Below are 20,311 nucleotides of genomic sequence, written 5' to 3' on the forward strand. Positions count from 1 at the left end.
TCACCCTCAGTGTGAATCTGCCAAACAAAACAGAGGTGTGAGGCAGTGTGTGAAACTGGATACTCTACACAGACTTCTGTCACCGGCTGATTTTAAACAGGTCGACTGGAATTTGTGGCCTCAAAGTGATTGATTTTATCTTCTGTGGGTAGACTATAACTGTGTTCACAGGTTTTGGACTGATCTCAGTTTGGTCTGAGCAAGCTAAGTTTAAAATCAGGCCTCTTACTGTGTCTGTGTCTCGAGCTCATAATTCTGGCTTTCTTTCTCTCCCCTTTTTTCCTCTTTTTCTGTTTTACCTCTATTCATTTGTTTTAGTAACAGTGATTTTACTCACTTTTTTCTGTTTCTCTGCTTCGCTCTTCAGGTGAGCAAGGAAGATAAACTGTCCAGCCGTATTCAGAGCATGCTGGGCAACTACGACGAGATGAAAGAGCCAATTGGTGACACCCTTCCAAAGCTTAGTAATAAACCATCTAACAGCTCATCTTCCTCTGAGGAGAAGTCGGGTCCACCTTTGTTTGGTGGGGACCAGCGGTGTGTTGGCAGTGGTGGCAGCAGCCAAAGCAGTAAGTGGACCCCCGTTGGCCCAGCAGCAGGAGGATCTTCATCCCAGTCCCAGAAACGCTCAGGACTCCAGGGCGGGCACAGCAGTCAGAGGAGCAACGGAGGCGGTAGCGGCAGCAGCAACAGTAGCCAGAGAGGGGAGGTACGGGAAAAGAAGTCGAGTAAACACAGCGGAGGGTCAGATCACTCAAAGTCACACACATCAAGTCCAGCCAAGGGCTCTCTCAGTTCCTCCAGCAGTCACTCGCGGAGCTCTTTGTCTGCTGAGCAGCATCACAGCAAGGAGCGCTACCGCTCCAAGTCCCCACGAGACAGAGAGGCCAACTGGGACTCACCTTCACGGGTTCACACGTCCTTCCCCAGTGGACAGCACTCAAGTCAGACCTTTCCCCCATCTCTCATGTCCAAGCCCGGCTCAATGCTGCAAAAACCCACAGCCTATGTGCGGCCTATGGATGGCCAGGAAACAGCAGAACCCAAAAGCTCGCAAGCGGAAAGCTACACCGGACAGTCACACAGCAGCACCATGGGAGAGATGAAGTCCAATGGCAAAGCCTCACTTACCAAACTTAAGATCCCCTCCCAGCCTGTAGAGGTAAGGCTGCATCTACTCTCCTTCAGTCTTTTGCTGTTACTAATCTGTGTTGAATCTACTATGTTCACTATTCAAAGAATGTGGTCTTTGTTTGCATGGCACCTAAAGAGCAGCTCAACACTGTTTGAAGTCTGTCTTAAGGCAGATGCCTATTTGAACACTGCATGCTGTTATCATTCTTCCTTTTTCTATTAAAGCCATAGAAATTTGGTGTAATGTAAGCAATTGGGAGCAAAATATTTCTGCCTAGACTTGAATCAAAAGGTGTCCCTGTGCTGTACATTAGAAATGGACCTCCATTGGCTTGTGTAGACGTTATAGCTTACTTTGTTAGAGCACTGGAGCGTGTTTGATTTAATGATGCAATGACTACATTAAATGACCTCCTCAGCATGTTACACATGGTCTCAATGAACTCCTAGTTCTCACAAAATACCTACAGGATGACTAATGGTGCTCAAAATGGAAGCCACCTCGCACTTGCTGTACTGAGATCATTTTTGTTTATATGTGTCATAAGCATGTTGTTTCTGTCTTTAGGGAGCCGGTGATGCCAACTGTGTTGATGAAATTCTGAAGGTATGTACATAACTGAACGGTTCTTTCAATTATTTGGCTTTTCTCTGAAAAATGACAGATTACTCACAACTTGAAGCTAATTTTCACTTTTTTTTTTTCCACGTTTCCTTTCTTTCTTTTTTGAATTCAGGAAATGACTCAGTCGTGGCCCCCTCCTCTGACAGCCATCCACACTCCCTGCAAAACAGAGCCCTCCAAGTTTCCATTCCCCACTAAGGTCAGCTTAGCACCTGTGGCTGTTTAATATGATTTGTGTTGTGATGAATTAAAAATGATTCATTGTTTTTAGGGCTGCAGTTTTTATAGTTAACCTGCATACATCATCTGTCAAAAAAAGTAACTTTTTCATTGTATTTACAAGCCATATTAAAATCATATTTTTAAAGAAAACATTTTCCTAAATGTAAAAAAATGTAAATAATCACAACATTAATGCCAAATTAAATGAGGTGTGTATATATAACCTAACCTAAGGCATTAAAAAAAAAAAAAAAAATAGCCTTTACTTCGTCCTCTTGGAAGGCTCTTACATCAGTAGAGCTGAATGTATGCGTTTTTTGTGCTCACATGTGCGTCTGCGTGTTTAGGTGTGCTAGTGAATGAGTGAGTATGTGTGGTTGTAAGCCTTGAAATGAGCATGTGGTGGTTGCAGTGAAGGAAGGCGAGCATATCACCAGTCTCAGAACTGGGGTTTGCTCTGTGCTTTCATGCAATGTTTCCTGCTGCAGAAATTCTGGTGGTCTAGATGTTAATAATTAATGTTAATAAGAATTCAGTGTCCAGCCTAACAGCACTGGGTCAGTGGCTCAGTGTTTTATGAGGGGGGTGGGGGGCTTTTTATGTTTTAAAATATTAATACAATTAATATATTTTATTCATATTTTATATTCATTGAAATCTGCAAAATAATGTTTCTGAAGCCTTTGAAATAAATATGGTCTAGTACACCCCACTGCAATATTAAGCAGGAAGCCTGCCGAGAGCCTTCAGCGACATCGTATCAGATGTCTGTATATTTTATTTTAACTCTGTAGCTTTATTGTATATTTTTCTCTGGGTAAAACAAACTGCGGTGGATGGGAGCAACTGCAAAGTTCTCTTTTCTTCTCGTTAGAGCTTGTTGAGCAGCTGGTTTGATGAGGAGCTCCTCCAGCTGTTTCCCAGTAAAGGTTTTAATGGTGCTGTTTTTGGACGCTAGAAAAACCTTTTCTTTCACTCCACCTGAACTCACCATTTCTGTAATGGCTCCACCTCTTTGCGCTTTGCTGTGTATGTATAGACAGACTCTGGCTTCACATTAAAATGTGACAGCATCATCTTCGCTGCTGCTGTTGTGTTATCAGTTTGAAAAACTGGGGCCTGCAAAGGCTGAATGTATTCACATACATGCTCCTAAATCCGTTTGTATTGCAGGTCTATTTTTAGTCACAAATGTGGGTGTAACACTCACACCTGAGCGCTACAGAGTCCTGGATTAATTGAAGCAAAAAAACAAAAAATAGTCGAGGATTTTTTAGAATCAAGTTATTGAAGTTACTCGATGAATCGTTGCAGCACTGTTTTATTTTCACTTGTATGAATCAAACAGACCCAGCATAAGACAAGCAAAGAGTTTTTTTTTTTTTTTTTTTTTTTTTTTTTTCTGGTAGCTGAATATAATGAGAAGTGGAACTAGTTTTAGATAGCTCAGCCAATTTTAAGTACTATCCATCTTTTACTTAATGCTTATATTGTATTATTATGTATCGTAGCTTAGTTCTCAAGGAGGAAAGTCATATCATAACACAAAGGTTAAATAAAGTAACTTTATCTATTTTTTTATTTCAGGATACTCACCTTTTTCCAAGTGGACCCAGTGAGTAACACTCTGACACACACAGAAAACAAAATACGTTTTTTTTTTTATTTCCAAACTAAACATGCAAATCATTGTGTGTGTGTGTGTGTGTGTTTTAGAGCGAGGCAGTTCATCAAAGAGCTCCAGTAGCCACCAAGCCAAAGCTTGCGATGACCAGCCCACGTAAGTGCTTCATTTTTGCATCTTTTCTCTTTTTTATCAACAGCAGTGAGTGGAATAATTGAACAATAAATATTTGCGTTGAGAAGCCAAAATTAATCACAGTAACCCCAAACTGCGGTTGTAAAACACGATTAACAAATGATTCCTTTATCAGTAGGTTGGAGGAAGACCTAAGGCTGAGCAGCAGTGAGGACAGTGATGGTGAACAGGGCTCTGCCAAGAATGCCTCAAGGAACACATCAGCAAGGTAAACTGCAGAAAACTATTTTTTAAAAATCTGAATGCTATGCTTGTTGAGACTTTTAATTCAAAACAATATTTTAGCTGCGCTGCTGGATGCAAAGGACATTTTTTTGGACACTGAATATAAAACAAAGCTGCATCCTGGCATGTGTGTTGCAATGTAAATCAGAGAAAGATGCAGACATTGCAAGTCTTTGGTTTTTTTGCACACTTTGTGTTTCGATGAAGGGTAATGAAACCCATGAACTACCCAAGGAATCTTGTGCAGCTACTACACAGGCGTTCCGGTTTAGCATTAATCTCATTATACTGACTGTTTCTAAACCCTAAAAATGATTTTTGCTGCAATAACAAATAATCTCCAGTCACTCGTCCAGAAAATGTCATTATTGATCCCTTAAAGTCTTCACATGGAGGTTTAGATATTTGCTTATACATCATATGACAATGTTTGATCCTCTCCTGTTGAACAGCAATAACAGTGAAGCAGCTGAGCAATCGAGGGACGACTCCAGCAGCCACAGTGGCTCAGAGAGCAGCTCGGGCTCCGACAGCGAGAGCGAAAGCAGCACGACAGACAGTGAAGCCAATGAGCATCCACGGCCTGCCTCCCCTGAAGTAATTTTTTAATAACTTACAATAAACTTTCAATAACTGTTCTTGTTTCTAGTCTCTTGTGCTTCATTAGGAGTTCATTCAGTAAGACTGTTTCCTCTGTCCCCCTCCAGCCTGAAAAACCCATGGCAAACAAGTGGCAGTTGGACAACTGGTTCAAGAAAACCAAGCACCCCTCATCTCCAGTGGACAACAATAACGTTCCACCCAAATTCAAGAAAGACGGACGAGAAAACAGCTCAGGACGTAGCTATAGTAGCCAAGGAGGGGGGTCAAAAGATACAGCAGCACCCACCCCAAGCAGGGACCTACGGGCAGCCCAGAAGGGTGCCGAGGGGGGCCGTGGCCGCCAAAAGTCACCTGCACAGAGTGAGGGTGGTACAAATCCACGTATCCGAGTGGGTAAAAAGCAGCCTAAAAAATCAGAGAAGCCTCCTGTGGTAGAGGAACCAAAGGGAGGTCTGAGAGTGGAGAGTGAGCCGGCTCCAGAGATACCTCCTCATCAGCCCAAAGCTGCTACAAAGGGTTCCCGCAAACCAAGCATCAAAAAAGAACCCAAATCCTCTCCTAGGCCCACTCTGCCCACTCCCTCCAGCACTGCAGCCCAGCGCAAACCCAAGGCAGCAACCAAGACTTCTCAGAAGTCTCGTGAGTTTGTTGAGACAGACTCTTCATCGTCAGACTCTGAAGGAAATGACAGCATCCCATCATCATCCCAGACACCCAAGTACACGGAGAGTATCAGGACACCTGTGTGTGTGTTTTCGCCTATGGAAGAGAAAGAGCTGTTGTCTCCTCTCAGTGACCCCGAGGACCGCTACCCTGCAAGACAGCCTCAGCAGCAAGTTTTATTAGTCAAGATAGGTCAGTCGAAACTGCTCACAAGTCCTGTAAAATGTTCAGTGAACATGTCAACCTGTAGTGAACGCTAAACAGAAGGGTTTTCTTTTCTTTGAACCAAATTAAGCTGTACCCTACCCTTCCTTTTCCTTCCCATTTCCTATAGATCTCAGCTTGCTGTCCAGGATCCCAGGGCGGCCCTACAAGGAGCCTGCAGAGATAAAAGTGGAGAGGGAGGACTCTCTAGACAGGGATAGCAAAGACTTCAGCAAACAGAGCTCTGAGAAGAGCTCTAGCAAGGCCAAGAGGAAGCACAAGGTAGAGCAAATTTCAGTGCTTTTTTTTTTTAAATAAGAAATACATTCCATTTCTGCTTGAAAGCCAAGCAAAATAAGAGCTTCTTATTTAGCATCTCTTTCACTTATTAAGCTTTTTTTTCCCCAGTATAGCATCTCTCAGAATAACACTCGGCCAGATTTCCATTAAAGCAAAAAAGTGCTTTTGAGCCAAAGAACAATTGACTACAATTTGGTGGAGTTCCAGGCCTCGATTTAGTGCTGTTAGATGACTGTGCATTTTTCTTTAATCATAGCTGTGAACCTACCAAGGATGGAGAATTAAAATCTTTGCGGCCAGGATATTTTAGGTTGTAACAGTCATTCAGGAAAACGATGAGCTGGCTCAGTTGCACTATACCTCGAAGGAGGTGACAATCAGAGGTGTGTAACTGACTATTAAATCTGACTTTTTATATTTTTTTTCTCATCTCTGATTAGAATGATGAGGAAGGCACCAAGCCAGAGACTAAGCGGCTCAAGCTGGAGGATAAGTCTACATCTCACCATAAAAACAGCAGTAAAGAGTGAGTAATCTTTGTTTTTTTCCCCTAAATATTATTGCCCGTAAACCTTCTGCATATCAGGAGCCTAATGTGACAGTAATACTTCATTTTGTCTTTTCCGCTAATCATACATGAGGCAAAATAAACCCAGTAAACACTAATGAGCATCATAAAAGCTTTATGCAGTAAGTTCATTACATCTCAGCTCTTTCAAGCTGTACCTGTTAAGCATTATGCTCCGTATCTGCTATGTTCTTGTTTTTTAATTACAAGAAATGTTAATATTTAATCTTTTAATGATAATGTTCTGTGTGGAGTACCGTGGTGCTAGAAAACAGGCCAATTTGATACAAACATTTATTTGTAATACAATAATGATTCGAATCCCATTAGGTCTAAAAGGTCCTCGGAGAAGAAAGAGGAGCCAGTCCCCTCTCCTTCCATGTCTGGTCTTCAGCGGACAATTAAGGCAGAGCATCCCAGTCGAAAGAGGACAGTTAGCCAGTCCTCCACGTCACTGTCCAGTGGGACAGGAAGTGGAAAAGAGGGGAGCCACAGCACCAAGGGCAGCTCCACCTCCAAACACAGAAAAGGAGAGGAGAAGGGACGCAGCACACGTGACGGCAAGGTAGGCATGAGTAGCCTTTGTCATCTCTGTTGATACCTATTAAACATTGCAGATACTGTAAAGTTTGAGGGCAAACTTTCATCTTGCCAGTTGTGCAGTTATGTTTTTCTCAAGCAATTTAAATGCCAGAGCATGCATGGGGTGGGGAAAAACACTGTTGTTGAGGGCAGAAAGGGGAGTGGTCAAGGACACGGCTTAGGGTACCAAAATGAGATATTTAGAGTGTGTATGTACAATCGACAGGTAATCAGACGTTGGGGGGTGTTATATTTCGGTCTCTATAATTGTATAAGCCCAACTTCTAGCTTGTTGTCACGCTCACCTTTTCTGCAAGTCTGTTTAAAAACCATGCTGTTTTCCCTAAAACTTTATTTTCCCCTCACTTCTCTGCAGGAGAAATCCTCAAAGGGTTGTGATAACCAGCTGGCTGTGCCTCCGCTCTCCACGGACGGCTCCAAGTCTCAGAGATCCAAGCTGGTGTTTGAGGACAGGTAAGAGGAGCTCTTTCCACTGTGGCTAACCCCTCAGCGGGGCACATAGAAAGAACTGTGGGGATCTAGAGTTGCCTTTGATGCATAAAGCTGCAGGAGGTTTGGGGAGGTCATGAATAGATGTGCCTGCATGCCAGAAAAGTTATGTAAATTTCCATTTTAAAAGGCGCTCTGCAGGGAGTCGCTGCCTTTTTTAATGCCGCGGTAATGCAACAACAGTCTTGCTTCTTATTTTTGTACCTCTTGGTTCCCATTTTGATTTAATGAGGAGAGCTGTTTAGGGAGTTAAGATAATATTTTTATGACATTCTTTCAAAGTTTCTGTGTTTTGATCTTAATGTAAAAAAGTGAGCCATGACACCGTGTCAGGAATTGTTAAATGATTATGCTTTTGTTTTGTTAAACTTGCTCATTATTCCCTTTCAGGGTCCATTCAGCAGATCACTACTTACAGGAGGCCAAGAAACTTAAACACAATGCAGATGCACTGGTAAGAGCAAGGCCCAAATGTGTGGTGTAATTGAGATGTGAATTGAGAGGACTGTGAAACAACAAATTACATTTTTCCATGGAGCTTTATGTTACACGTAATAACGCAGTTAACACTTTTAACATGTTTCCTGTAATGCTGAAATGATTTCAGAGTGGCTTTTAGTAGTGACTGTGAAATTTTGCTCAGTTTCCAAAGCTGCTTTTTTTCCAGCGTAATGTCCTGGGAAAAAAATGCTTTCATTACCTGGTCATTGTAAGATGAGCAGGTGACTCTGTTTACCTCCACGTTTGGTATTAATTATGTACACTTGCATTATGAAATATCCATCTCTGTTTCATCGTCTTATTCTTACTCAAAATCAAGTTATTTTGTCGCTACTGCTGTTGTGTTTTTTTTTTTTTTTTTTTTTTTGTTTTTTTTCTGTTTTTTTGTTGTTTTTTTAAACACAAAATCATTATCACAATCTATAGCAGCATAAAATTAAGTGAAACATCAGTTTATGCAGTCCAAACAAGGTCACATTCAATTAATTTTATGAGTTATTTTCTGTTTAAAGAATGTTTTTAATCTTGCTATGTGGTGTATGAAGTGTATTATGTTGTTTTATTTGTATATATTGAGATTTTTTTTAGACATATTCTGATTCAAACCAACGTTCCAGGGCAAAACCTTGTCAAATTATCATCATGTGATGTCAGACTCAGTCTGAAAAGAGTGTACTGTTTGATCACTAAGTGTGTTTCCTTTTTCTTTTTTTCCTTCTTCACAGTTTGACCGTTTTGAAAAGGCGGTTTACTATCTGGATGCTGTGGTGTCTTTTATTGAATGTGGCAACGCACTGGAGAAGAGTGCCCAAGAGGCCAAGTCTCCTTTCCCCATGTATGCTGAAACGGTGGAGCTTATCAAGTAAGGGAAACATAACTGTTCACACTCAGCAGAATTACAGTTTAAAGGAGAACGCCACTGCATACAGTGGGGAAAATAAGTATTTGATACACTGCCGACTTTGCAAGCTTTCCCGCCTATGCAAGCTTTCCCACCTACAAAGAATAGAGAGGTCTGTAATTTTTATCGTAGGTACACTTCAACTGCAAGAGACAGAATCGTTAAAAAAAAAAAAAAAAAAAAGGAAAATCCTGAAGATCACATGGTATGATTCTGAAATAATTAGCATTTTATTGCATAAAATAAGTATTTGATACAATAGAAAAACAGAGCTTAATATTTGGTACGAAAACCTTTGTTTGCAATTGCAGAGGTCAAAGGTTTCCTTGAACTCTTGACCAAGTTTGCACACACTGCAGCAGGGATTTTGGCCCACTCCTCCATACAGATCTTTTCCAGATCTTTCAGGTTTCGGGGCTGTCGCAGGGCAACATTCTGTTTCAGCTCCCTCCAAATATTTTCTATTGGGTTCAGGTTTGGAGACTGGCTAAGCCACTCCAGGACCTTGAAATGCTTCTTACAGAGCCACTCAGTTGTCCTGGCTGTGTGTTTCGGGTCATTGCTGTAAGATCCAGCCACGGACCTATCTTGAGTGCTCTTACTCAGGGAAGGGTTGTTGGCCAAAATCTCACGTGCGATTGTGTGGACAGGTGTCTTTTGTACAGGTAACGAGTTCAAACAGGTGCCATTAGTGCAGAATAGGAGGGCTTCTTAAAGAAAAACTAACAGGTCTGCCAGAATTCTTGCTGGTTGGTAGGTGATCAAATACTTATTTCATGCAATAAAATGCAAATTAAGTATTCAAAAACCATACATTGGGATTTTTCTGGATTTATTTTTTTAAGATTCTGTCTCTCACAGTTGAAGTATACCTACAATTAAAAATTACAGGCCTCTCCATTCTTTGTAGGTGGGAAAACTTGCAAATTCGGCAGTGTATCAAATACATATTTTCCCCACTGTATATGGATGTAGTTGTGTAAAAACTTTCTGTGGCTCCAAAAACTTTGAGCGCACTTCTCATCTGTGCCTGGGGGCAAACAGCTCAAGCTTGCATGAGAAACTAGTTGCATAACGCACCGCACCAGTGCCTGATTTGCATTGTGGGTAATGTGAGCACTAGGTGTTGACAAAGCAGTAGAAACTTTGGACTAAAAAGAGATCATCTCTGGCTCTGCTGTATGGATTTTGATATTTGGTGAAATGCTGCTTTAATTATGTTCAATTATTAAAGTGCTTAATTTGTTTGAACAGTTGTTTCTCCTTAAAAAAACAAAACAAAACAACAACAAAAAACTAAGATCTTGTTTTGTCTGTGCATTCAGATACACTATGAAGTTAAAAAGCTACATGGCCCCAGATGCTACTCCAGCAGACAAGAGGCTAGCTGTGCTGTGGTGAGTATATTGAATGACATCGGGTGGTGAACTCTTTATCTTCATCTTTCTCTCAAAGTACTCATTACCTGGCTGTTGCTAATGCTGGATGGCTGTTCAAGAGGAACTGTGTATTTAAGCTGCCCACAAATCTGTGATCATTAGTTTTGATCAATATTTATCCATTTTTGCTTCCAGCCTGCGATGCCAGTCTCTTCTTTACCTGCGGTTATTCAAGTTGAGGAAGGACAGCGCTCTAAAATATTCTAAAACACTCACTGAACACCTAAAGGTACTTGTATTAACTTTTTCTTGGGAGACGTTCAAAATCGAAGACATGCAGTAAAATTCCATAAATAAAGTTTTCCTCTGTGAATGTGCTTCCGATCTGTGTACATAATGTTCTTCCTCTTATTTCATTTGACAGAACTCTTTGAGTAACACCCAAGCTCCCTCTCCTGGAATGGGAAAGTAAGTCACATCCTGAGTTAATTTTTGATGCATAAAGTAAAAGAGACCTCTGTCTGTCCTATCTGAGTGCTTATTTGCACTATTAACTGTGCTACTGGACAACAGTTACATCAGTGAATACTTGTAGATTCTGCGTCACAGTGCCAGTAAACTTAGTACCATATCTGCTTGTTTCTGTTTCCTAATGCAGTAAGACAGCAGGTATGCCCTCTCCAGTATCTCCCAAACTCTCACCGGGCACAGCAGGTGGGTACCCAGCAGTCAGCAGTACCAGCAGCACTAGCTCGTCTGTGACCATACCTCAGCGGATCCACCAGATGGCTGCCAGTTATGTCCAGGTCACCTCCAACTTTCTGTACGCCACCGAGGTTTGGGACCAGGCTGAGCAACTATCTAAGGAGCAAAAAGGTAAATGGCACTTGGATTTACTTATATAGATATACTTTTTTTTTTTTTTTTAAATATATGCATTAGTTAAAAAGTAAGACACAAGTTTTGTTTTTCTGGACTTACTTGTCATCTGTTACTGAAGATTTGTGTTTAAAAGCAAATCCAGATAGGATTCAAAACTATATATCTTGAGCTATAAATATCCACATTTTTAACAGCTCAGCAGCAGCTTAAGGTTTTCCACGGATGTTTGCCAGCAGTATTGGCTCCCACTGTAGAGAGATTTCGGGATGGGTCAATGATTTGAAAATTGGCAGCAGGTTGACTGATCGATTATGCAGACCATCTTGCTTAGGCTCTTTTTTTTTTTTTTTTTTTTCTTTCTTCCAGCTGCATGTTATGACTCATTTGAAGGTTTTATTTGCCTTGGTTGCAGACATTTTTTGCTAATGAAGGGTTTTTCTTGTCATAGAATAGGCCTTGAGGCCTGCTCACTATAAAGGCAGTGAATCTGTATCTATTTTCTTATTTCATTATTTAAAAAAAAAAAATGAGTAAAGCAAACATCCCTTTCACAGCCTATAGTTTTGCTGGATAGGATTTGTGGCCAAATAAATTTTTTTCAGTTTATGTCTCAGAATCTGTTCAGTAAACTAGATTTTTCTGGACTTACAAAGAGATATTTGCAAACAGTGTGAGTGGGATTCGCAGACTGTGTATTTGGCTGGCTTTTCTGTGCTGCATCATACATGTTGACTAATATGAGAAATTGTGAAATTGTACTGTTTAATTTTTTTCACATTGAATATTTTTGAATGCACTTAACTCTGTGTGATCTGGTTGGTCATAGCGTGCTATTTTTTAACAATTTCCTTGACTGTTTTTGTCATTTTTTAGACCGGTCATTCACCGGCTTTGCTGCTTTTTTTTTTTTTTTTTCCCCATTTCCAGACTTCTTCATGGAGTTGGACAAAGTTATGGGACCTCTGATCTTCAACACCAGCAGCATGACAGAACTGGTGCGTTACACTCGGCAGGGCCTCCACTGGCTGCGCCTGGACGCTAAAGTTATTCCCTAGCAAGGACCGACTCCCTGCAAGCTGCTTTTACACACACACACACACACACCTCAGCCTCTTGTATTCAGCAACATGTGCTCAGAGACAGAGACACACATGCGCATGCCCTCAAAGCAGACACACACAAACACAACCCTCCTCTGGTCCTCCATTTACACACACGTGTGATGAACTTCTCAGACATATCTCCAACACTGTGTTCATTTCCTACACCAGCTTGCCAAAAAAAATAAAACAAAACAAAAAAACACTGAGCAATTTAGAGCATCTCTCACCTTCAACGGCACCACACTGGGAGAAGCATCCACACTGCGGCAGCAGTCAGAAGAACTTATCACCTGGCTTCACACATATATTGGCATTCTTAGAGAATCTTTGAAGGCCATGTTTTTAATCTCTCCAGCATGGAAGCACTGGGTGGATTATTTATTACGAACACACTAAAACTCGGCTTTGGTTTATAGGCTACTTTGGCTTTGAACTTTTTATTTTTCTTCGTTTCACCAAAGTACCTCCCATAAACACCAAAGGTGCTTTAAAATGAAGGTTTCTCTTTATCATTTTTGTGCCTTGTATGTCAGCTACAGGAAAATAGTCACCTGTCATATCTGATTAAATTATTTTTCATTCTTTTTTTTTGCTATAGCCACATTTTTTCTTATGTATTTTTTTAAACGTTTAGCAGTTGATGGAACAATTATTCTTGCAGCAATTGTTTTTGTTTGGGTTTTTTTGGATTGTAAAGATGGCGTTGGCCACCACCATTTAAGAGTATGAGAAGCAAAACCTTGGAGAATTGCCTGAAAATATAACTGAAGGAAGGGCTACTGTGCACAGCAGATTTCATATGGCACACGTATTTATTAATAATCCCTTAGTACTTCTCTTGCTCAGTGTGCTCAGCTTAAAGAGTGTCATTTCATCTTTCAGAATCATGAAATCTGATTGGCCTTCTAACAAATGAAATGCTTCACATGGCCTCCAGGGGTCGCTAGCGAGGTCTTTGACAAAATTGATGACAATAACATTGAGGTTTTCCGCCTCTTTGAAGCTCCACAATTCGGCTTTTTCGTTTGAGATGTTTTTCCCATTTGTAGCTGGATTTCCTAGAGTATGAGCCTTTTCCAAACAGTGTTATTCTTGTTTTCCCCCCATGTTTGAGTGTATTTTTCTAAGGAACAGCAGGGAGTGATTTGAGTATTGAAGATCATGTCCACATCCAATGCAGTTACAGTGCAGTTTTTGCAAGAACTGGGCCTGAGTTAGTACTAATTTGGCTGAACAGAAGCTAATGTATTTGAAAGTAAATATGTTGTTTAGGGAATGGAACTCATTAGCGATGCAGATGAGTGATCAGTGTTGTATTTATACAGCAGAGTTTTAAATCTATGATTATATATTTCAAGAAAAAGTATAACAACCAATATAGATTTTATTTATATACCAAGCAGTTTTTTTTTTTCTTTGTCATGCTAGCCAAGCAGAAGTGTAACTTGTCAGATGCATAAAGCAGGGTTGCAACAGAGGTTATAAGAACAAGTGTTTATATATGTTCTTGTTTAACGTTGTCAAACTGTAATCATACTTGTATTACAAGATAGTAGCTCAATGTTATGGTTCAAGATGTTAACATAGCATTGATTTAAGTTGGCATTTGGATTTTTGGTAATTCACTGACATGAACTGTCCATTTTTTATTTTTTATTTCTTTTGTTATTTCAAGCCTGTTTTATATCAAAATATGCTGGAAATACTAAAGCCTGGACCAGATAGCATTCATTTTGTTTTAGATGCTGCATAGTTTCAACAGGAACATGCCAGAAAGCTCTATAATCACTCTTGCCCCCCCCCGTATCTCAAGACAAAACAAGTTGCTGTTTGGCCCAGGTTTGACCCTTATTTTTTGTTGTCTTGTCATTTTCTTTCCTTCACTGGCTCCCTGGCCTTTATTGTAGGAGGGGATACTGTTATTTTCTCTTACACTTGAAAAAAAAAAAAAAAAAAGCAAGTCAGAGGAGGTATTATTTTGATCTATGCAGGATTTTTACACACACAAAAGAAGCTGTTTCTGTGGAAAAAAAAAAATATATACATATATATATATTTTTAGGCTTGGGATTCCCCTCCCCCCCACTTTCTTTTTTCCACCTCAGTGATAAACCTGTTGAACTCAAATCCAATGCCTTTAGCTATTGCAATTTTGTGTACCGGTTTAGCGTGTATGTGTGTGTATAGATCTGTTTTTATAACCAAACACAGATGGCTTTAGCCATTTTCTACTTAAAGCTGGAGGCCACTTTTCTCATAGGAATTCCTCTTTGGGTTTTGCCAGCCCAATCAATGTCTTCATACACTGGTACACTTTGTAAGTAGAGGTCAGCGCCTTGTGTTCCCTACACTATCTTGTAGTCACATGTTTAAAAAAAAAAAAAAAAAAAAATCAAGCATTAGAAAAATTTTTAACAATTTGCTACTCATGCTTATTTATTTTTCTGCCCCTTTTCCTTAATATTTCTTTCCTATTTTGCCTTTTTAATGAGCACCATTTTATGAAATAGGAAGATGTAAATGTAATGGAGTTGTTCATGATGAGATTTCATTGTAATTAGTAATTAATATTAATTCTAACTTGAAAGAATCCAGGGTAAGATGAGGTTTTTTTTTTTTTTTTTATTTTGGCATTCAGTAGGAAGATGTTAACACTTGCATGTTTCTATTTAAATACAAATGTATAAATTGTAAATATAACATTTCTTTAAGGGTGAATTTCTACTACAGGTTGACATTTTTATTAAATTTAAAAATGTTGTAAATATACTTGTGAGATACTTTATGCACATTTTTTCCCTTTTGGGATTTTGTGTTTTCTTCTTCCAAGTGGTTACAGATTATACCTTAAGTTGGTAAATCTGTATATCAAATGTTTTCTCAGTCCTTTTTCTAACTGTGCTGGTATACTTTGTCTTCAGCTTCACTGTCTCAGTATCACGGTCACCACATAATCATTAACGTCTTTAGGTCCAAGTGCGAATATTTTGTCTTCTCTGTATTTAATATGGAGCTGTGTACTTTTTCATGAAGTGTATATTGTTGATCTCATGGGATGGATGGATGAATGGCTGGATGGATGGATGGCATGTACAGTCTGTTCTGTAAAACCACGTCTGTTTCTTCCTCAGAGAGGTATATTTACTATGTGTCCCTTTTGAACAATTGGTCCAACATGTCTTTTGAAACAGAGGTATTTCTCTACACATCAAAACCAGTTGTAGCAGTTTATACAGTAAGTTGTATAACACCTTTTTTCTAGAAGTTGTCTCAGAGCTGAGACCAGCAGCATACACTATGTACAATAATCTAAATTGGATTAGTTTTAAGAGAACTGATGATAGAGATACTATATATGATGGATGCAATATGATTAAAGGTACTCATTGAGTTTGATCTTCAAACTTAGGTAATGTAATTTAAAAAGCATTCTTGTGAAGTGAGTATTAATTGTGACTAATGAGAGTCTGTCCTGAATATTCTTTGTATTTTGCTGTATTGAGAATAAAATATATATGGATATGTTTAATAGTGTTTCTTTTTTTCTTTAATCATCTTTAGATTTCTTTCTTTAAAGCAGCTGATGCATGTTTCCCATCTTAAGAATTTAGAGACTCTCCCAGTTACTTCTGCTTTACATCCACATGTTAATCTCACGTATCACCACATCCCAGAGCTGCTCTATTGGATTGAAACCTGGTGCCTGTGAAGGCTGTTTGAGTACAATAAACTCAGTCATGTTCAAGAAACCAATTTGAGATGATTTGAGCTTTGTAACATGTTGCACCGTGGTCAGCAACAATACTCAGGTAGGCTGTGGTGTTTAAATGATGCTCATTTGGGCCCCAAGTATGCCAAGAAAATATCGCCTACACAATTACATCACCAGCCTGAACCGTTGACACACGGCAGGATGGAGCCACACTTTAATGTTATGCCAAATTTTGACTCATCAGAATGTTACAGCAGAAATCAAAACTCATCAAACCAGGCAGTGTTTTCCAATCATCTGTCGTTCAATTTTGGTGAATCTGTGGAAATTGTGGCACCCGGAGTGGTCTTTGCTGTAGCCCACGTGTCACGTCAACAGGTGAAACCCGGTAATCCAGAAATCACTGTATTTTGCACCAAGACGTATTGTGTTGCAAGTAATCTATCACATCGTAGAGGTGGTGATCCAAGCTGTTAATTTAATCTGTACCAAAAAAGTCTGAATCACTGTCAGTTTAACCTAACCCATGGCCTGCTACCCCGCACTGAAGTAAGATTTATAAGCCAAGGAGACGTGATGACACACTGAATGTGGAAAAACTGAGACTGTCGCTGAAAGTGTTTCTATTTTTTCCAGACATCTCAGTCAGTTTTGTCGAGGGATGATTCATTAAGTGGGAATGTTTTTGGGATATACGTGTACTTTACACAGAAGGGAAAATGTCTGAGGTGTAATTATGTAATAGTTTTATCAGTCTGGGCCACATAACACCAAATGATACTGTATGTGGCCCATGACACCCCTCCAGACTAAAGTGTTTTCCCCCTGAAAAGAACATGTTTTACAAAATTAGAAATGAAGTAACCTCCTTCATACATTCTAAAGAAACAGGCAAGGTGCTGGTAACACAGGCTACACACTAAGAAATAGAGGGACGAGAATGGACCTAAAAAGGTACGAAGGCTTTGTCGCTCCAGCTGTACCCTAGTGGAGTACAACATTGTACCTCTAAATCTAGGAACAATTTTGTACCTTATTGTTTGTACCTTTAGAAGAACATTTCTGTACCTCTGGTGACAAATATGTGCCTTTATGTACAGGTACAATACTGTACCCATTACAAAGGTACAAATTATGTACCCAATGAGGTACAGCTGGAGCGACATGGCTAATGGTACCTTTGAGAGACAAAAACAAACCCTTAGGTTCACAAAAATATTCTTTATTTATCAAAATGTATAATTTAACATCAGTTCATTCAGTTTAAAACAAGAAGTGAACAGAAGACAGAAGAATGTAATGTTGAAAACAAAATATATACTGAAGGCTGTTATAAAGGCTTCACTTAGGCTCGTGCAGTGACATAACATCTACTCTACTTTCACCAGACTGGGCCCGGCACTGGTCATCACCGTCTTCCACTTATTATCCACCAGTTGAATGGTTGGATAGGGTGTAGCAGCATCTTTCTATATAAATTAAGAAAAAAATAAAAATAAATAAATAACCAAGCAGCAAAAGACATTGTTCCAATTAATTTATGTAAAATAATTTAAAAACCTTAGTGTTAATTTACAAGTTTAAAATATTAAGTAATACAACTTTAAATATGTTAAATGGTGATCAAAATATCAATATAGTAAAAATAATTCCTTACTCGAGTCATTTTTCTTTCCTCTTCACTTATTTGAACACGATCTTACTACAGTTCAGATGCCTACCTTTCCCAAAGTGATGTAGTGTTCAATCTTTTCTCTGAAGATGGATGGCAGGAGGATGAGTCCAGCCCTTAAGTCGATTCCTCAAATGCAAAAAAAGAAAAAAAAAATCATACAGAGCGTAACTACAGCAGATCTACTTTCACATTTATTAGCAAGATGATTGTGACTACCTGGTAGATCTTCAGCCAGGGCATCTTTTCTTGCGTCACAGTACTGTTTTGCCAGCACAGACTTTCCCTGTGCAAGCTTAAGTACATTTGGCAAGACACCAGCAAAGCCGTCTTGACAGATGGCAGATGTTGAAGGGTGAATTCTGTCAACCTCATCAATACACTGTAGAATACACAAACACATTGTCAATTATTATTGTTAAAGGCAGCTAGTAATTCAAATCTAACCAAAATAACAAAAGCTAGAAATGCAGCTTCTAGTTCAAGTAAATTTCGCTGAGTTTTTTTTTTTAGGATAGATGGTGTAGCTGAGCTGAAGGGAGCTTTAAAGGAGACCCCACAGCTAATACAAGCCCCAAACAAAGTAGTTAAACAAAAAAAGATGGAATTACTTAGCTCTTGTGATAGTACTTCACTAAAATACTAATATTCTGAAATTGCAGAGAAGTTGGGTAATGCCCTGTGCACACAACATGCTAGGTACTGTTAGCATGTTAGTCTGAATTTTTAAATGAATGGAGACTGAGTTAGACCATGAACATGAATAGGTCAGATTACTTACCACTGAATCTTCTTGCCTCGTCTTCATTCATTTTTATTCCAGCTTTAGATATTTTTTGAATAAGTTCTTCGGTGGACAGGCTGCACAAAACCGGAGAGTCCGCCATTTTACATTTCTGGCGCCTTTTTTGTCGTCTGGGAGGAAACACCCCACCCAACACTGACTTCTACTGGTACACTTTTGTACCATTTGCTCTGACCAGTGATTTTGTACCTCTGATGGTCCAGAGTAAATCACCCCAAGGGTCCATCTCTGTACTTAGAGGGAACTTTCCTGATAAAAGTACCTTTTGGGTACAAAAATTTACCTTTATTTTTTTGTGTGTACAGAATCTGTGTGTGGTAGTAGATTGTGTAGCAGCATAACAAATGTTTGCAGTCATTGCTTAGACGTGTTTCCAAACCAAATATCAGAATAATACGTATTTTGCTAGAGTGCACAAACTCATTAGAAAAAGACAAAGCAATCCAAAGAAATAATACAAATGTGCACATTCAAAAATATAACTTAGCGACTACATTAGTATTAGCTGTAAAATATGTATCAAAAGTAAAAGTATTCCTTCAGACAACTGGCTCCTTTTTGCAATATTATCTAAATATTATGCTGTATTATTGAACCACTAGTAGTGATGCATTTAAGAGTAAGTAGCTTTTTTTGTGTCAGCTAGTGGAAGTAGTAGATTAACCAGTATCAATGCATACTAGATTCTGAAAATAACTACCTCAGGATGATAAATAATGAAGTAAGAAGTACAATATTTCCCTCTGAGATGTAGTGGATAACAGTATGAAAATTTCCCAATGATAAAGTGCTAATCAAATACAGCTTCACCACATATGAAGCTGCATTTGAATTAACTTCCAGCTCTAGTTTTTACACTGTGTTTACATTATTTTGTCAACCCCATGCAGTGATGTGTACACCACAGATGGCCTCTGACTCACGACAAAGCCTGGCCTTCATTCCTCATTGAATGAATTGCCACCAAGTGGCCATTAGTTGCTATTGTCATCACTGTTATCCCATCCATTTCCACCATGTTATCAGTGGATTGCCACTTTAGTTGCTATGGTTGTTAGTCGGACAATGTGACAAACACAGAGATGATGGTAACTACACAAAGCCTAGTGTTTCATTAAAGGTTGGAACAGGTAGTTTAAAGAGAAAGAACAAGGTTTAGGGAAGACATATTGCCTGTAGAGTCAGTTTGTGGATAGTTTATAGAATTAAATTATACTGTATGTTGCCTGTGAAATAAATATAAGTTTACATGTCCATAAATATGTTTTTAAATGTCACATTTCATGCAACTTATGCAATATGAGATTGTACAGTTTTGACCTGGCAACAAACATCTGGGTAACATGATTATCATTGAATTTCTTCACATTGAGCTCAAAACATCCCAAACCATCCAAATTGTTGGGCCTCAGTAATTTGTCTCTTTCAGTAAGATTTGGAAGAAAAAAAACAGTATTTGGTTAATCTTTCTGTGCATGAAACAAAAGTAGTTTATCTAAGCTTTGCATTGCAGAGCCTCTTAGAAATGATTAGCTCTGTTCAATCCACATTGCTCTGCCTTGAGAAAATTAACTCTTGTGTAGACTGTAAAGGCCACTTTTATTTAGGCTGTCACGTTTATACAGACGGTCATATTTTAAACATGGTCTTTTTTATATTTGAGCCGCATATCTCTGTTCAGCGTAGCACTAAGAGAGTTTCAGATTCAGTTTACTTTCACCTTGTGCTTTCTTTTTCTTTTTTTTTTTTCAATACAACACAGGGAAATTCACTTTTCCACTGTTCCGCCAGTGACGTGTTCTTACCAATAGGATGTCGTGTCCTCTCAAAGCGCCCGCCTCCCGCAGCATATGATTGGCCCACTTGGTCCTCCGTTACCTTTCATTCCTTCTCACCAGGGA

At 39.2% G+C, this 20,311-nt stretch overlaps 1 protein-coding gene across 6 annotated transcripts in view; it reads left to right on the forward strand.

Moving 5' to 3' along the window:
* aff4 (AF4/FMR2 family, member 4) overlaps positions 1-14,613 on the forward strand; it is a 30,509-nt gene extending 15,896 nt beyond the window's left edge. For 2 of the 6 annotated variants that reach the window (XM_030745854.1, XM_030745851.1), the window contains exons 3-21: positions 368-1,162; positions 1,703-1,741; positions 1,872-1,958; positions 3,569-3,596; positions 3,698-3,761; positions 3,916-4,008; positions 4,478-4,622; positions 4,733-5,483; positions 5,626-5,777; positions 6,236-6,321; positions 6,694-6,928; positions 7,322-7,419; positions 7,846-7,909; positions 8,682-8,818; positions 10,183-10,254; positions 10,432-10,525; positions 10,661-10,704; positions 10,895-11,112; positions 12,046-14,613. In XM_030745854.1, coding sequence (XP_030601714.1) covers positions 368-1,162; positions 1,703-1,741; positions 1,872-1,958; positions 3,569-3,596; positions 3,698-3,761; positions 3,916-4,008; positions 4,478-4,622; positions 4,733-5,483; positions 5,626-5,777; positions 6,236-6,321; positions 6,694-6,928; positions 7,322-7,419; positions 7,846-7,909; positions 8,682-8,818; positions 10,183-10,254; positions 10,432-10,525; positions 10,661-10,704; positions 10,895-11,112; positions 12,046-12,173 — 3,330 coding nt within the window. In that variant the 3' untranslated portion in view covers positions 12,174-14,613. Of the gene's footprint in view, positions 1-367; positions 1,163-1,702; positions 1,742-1,871; positions 1,959-3,568; positions 3,597-3,697; positions 3,762-3,915; positions 4,009-4,477; positions 4,623-4,732; positions 5,484-5,625; positions 5,778-6,235; positions 6,322-6,693; positions 6,929-7,321; positions 7,420-7,845; positions 7,910-8,681; positions 8,819-10,182; positions 10,255-10,431; positions 10,526-10,660; positions 10,705-10,894; positions 11,113-12,045 lie in introns of those variants that run through there. The other 4 variants (XM_030745856.1, XM_030745857.1, XM_030745852.1 and 1 more) reach the window with 4 other exon arrangements.
* Positions 14,614-20,311: the final 5,698 nt, after the last annotated feature.

This window comes from Archocentrus centrarchus, chromosome 14, assembly GCF_007364275.1.
Source record: "Archocentrus centrarchus isolate MPI-CPG fArcCen1 chromosome 14, fArcCen1, whole genome shotgun sequence".
Taxonomy (NCBI): Eukaryota; Metazoa; Chordata; class Actinopteri; order Cichliformes; family Cichlidae; genus Archocentrus; species Archocentrus centrarchus.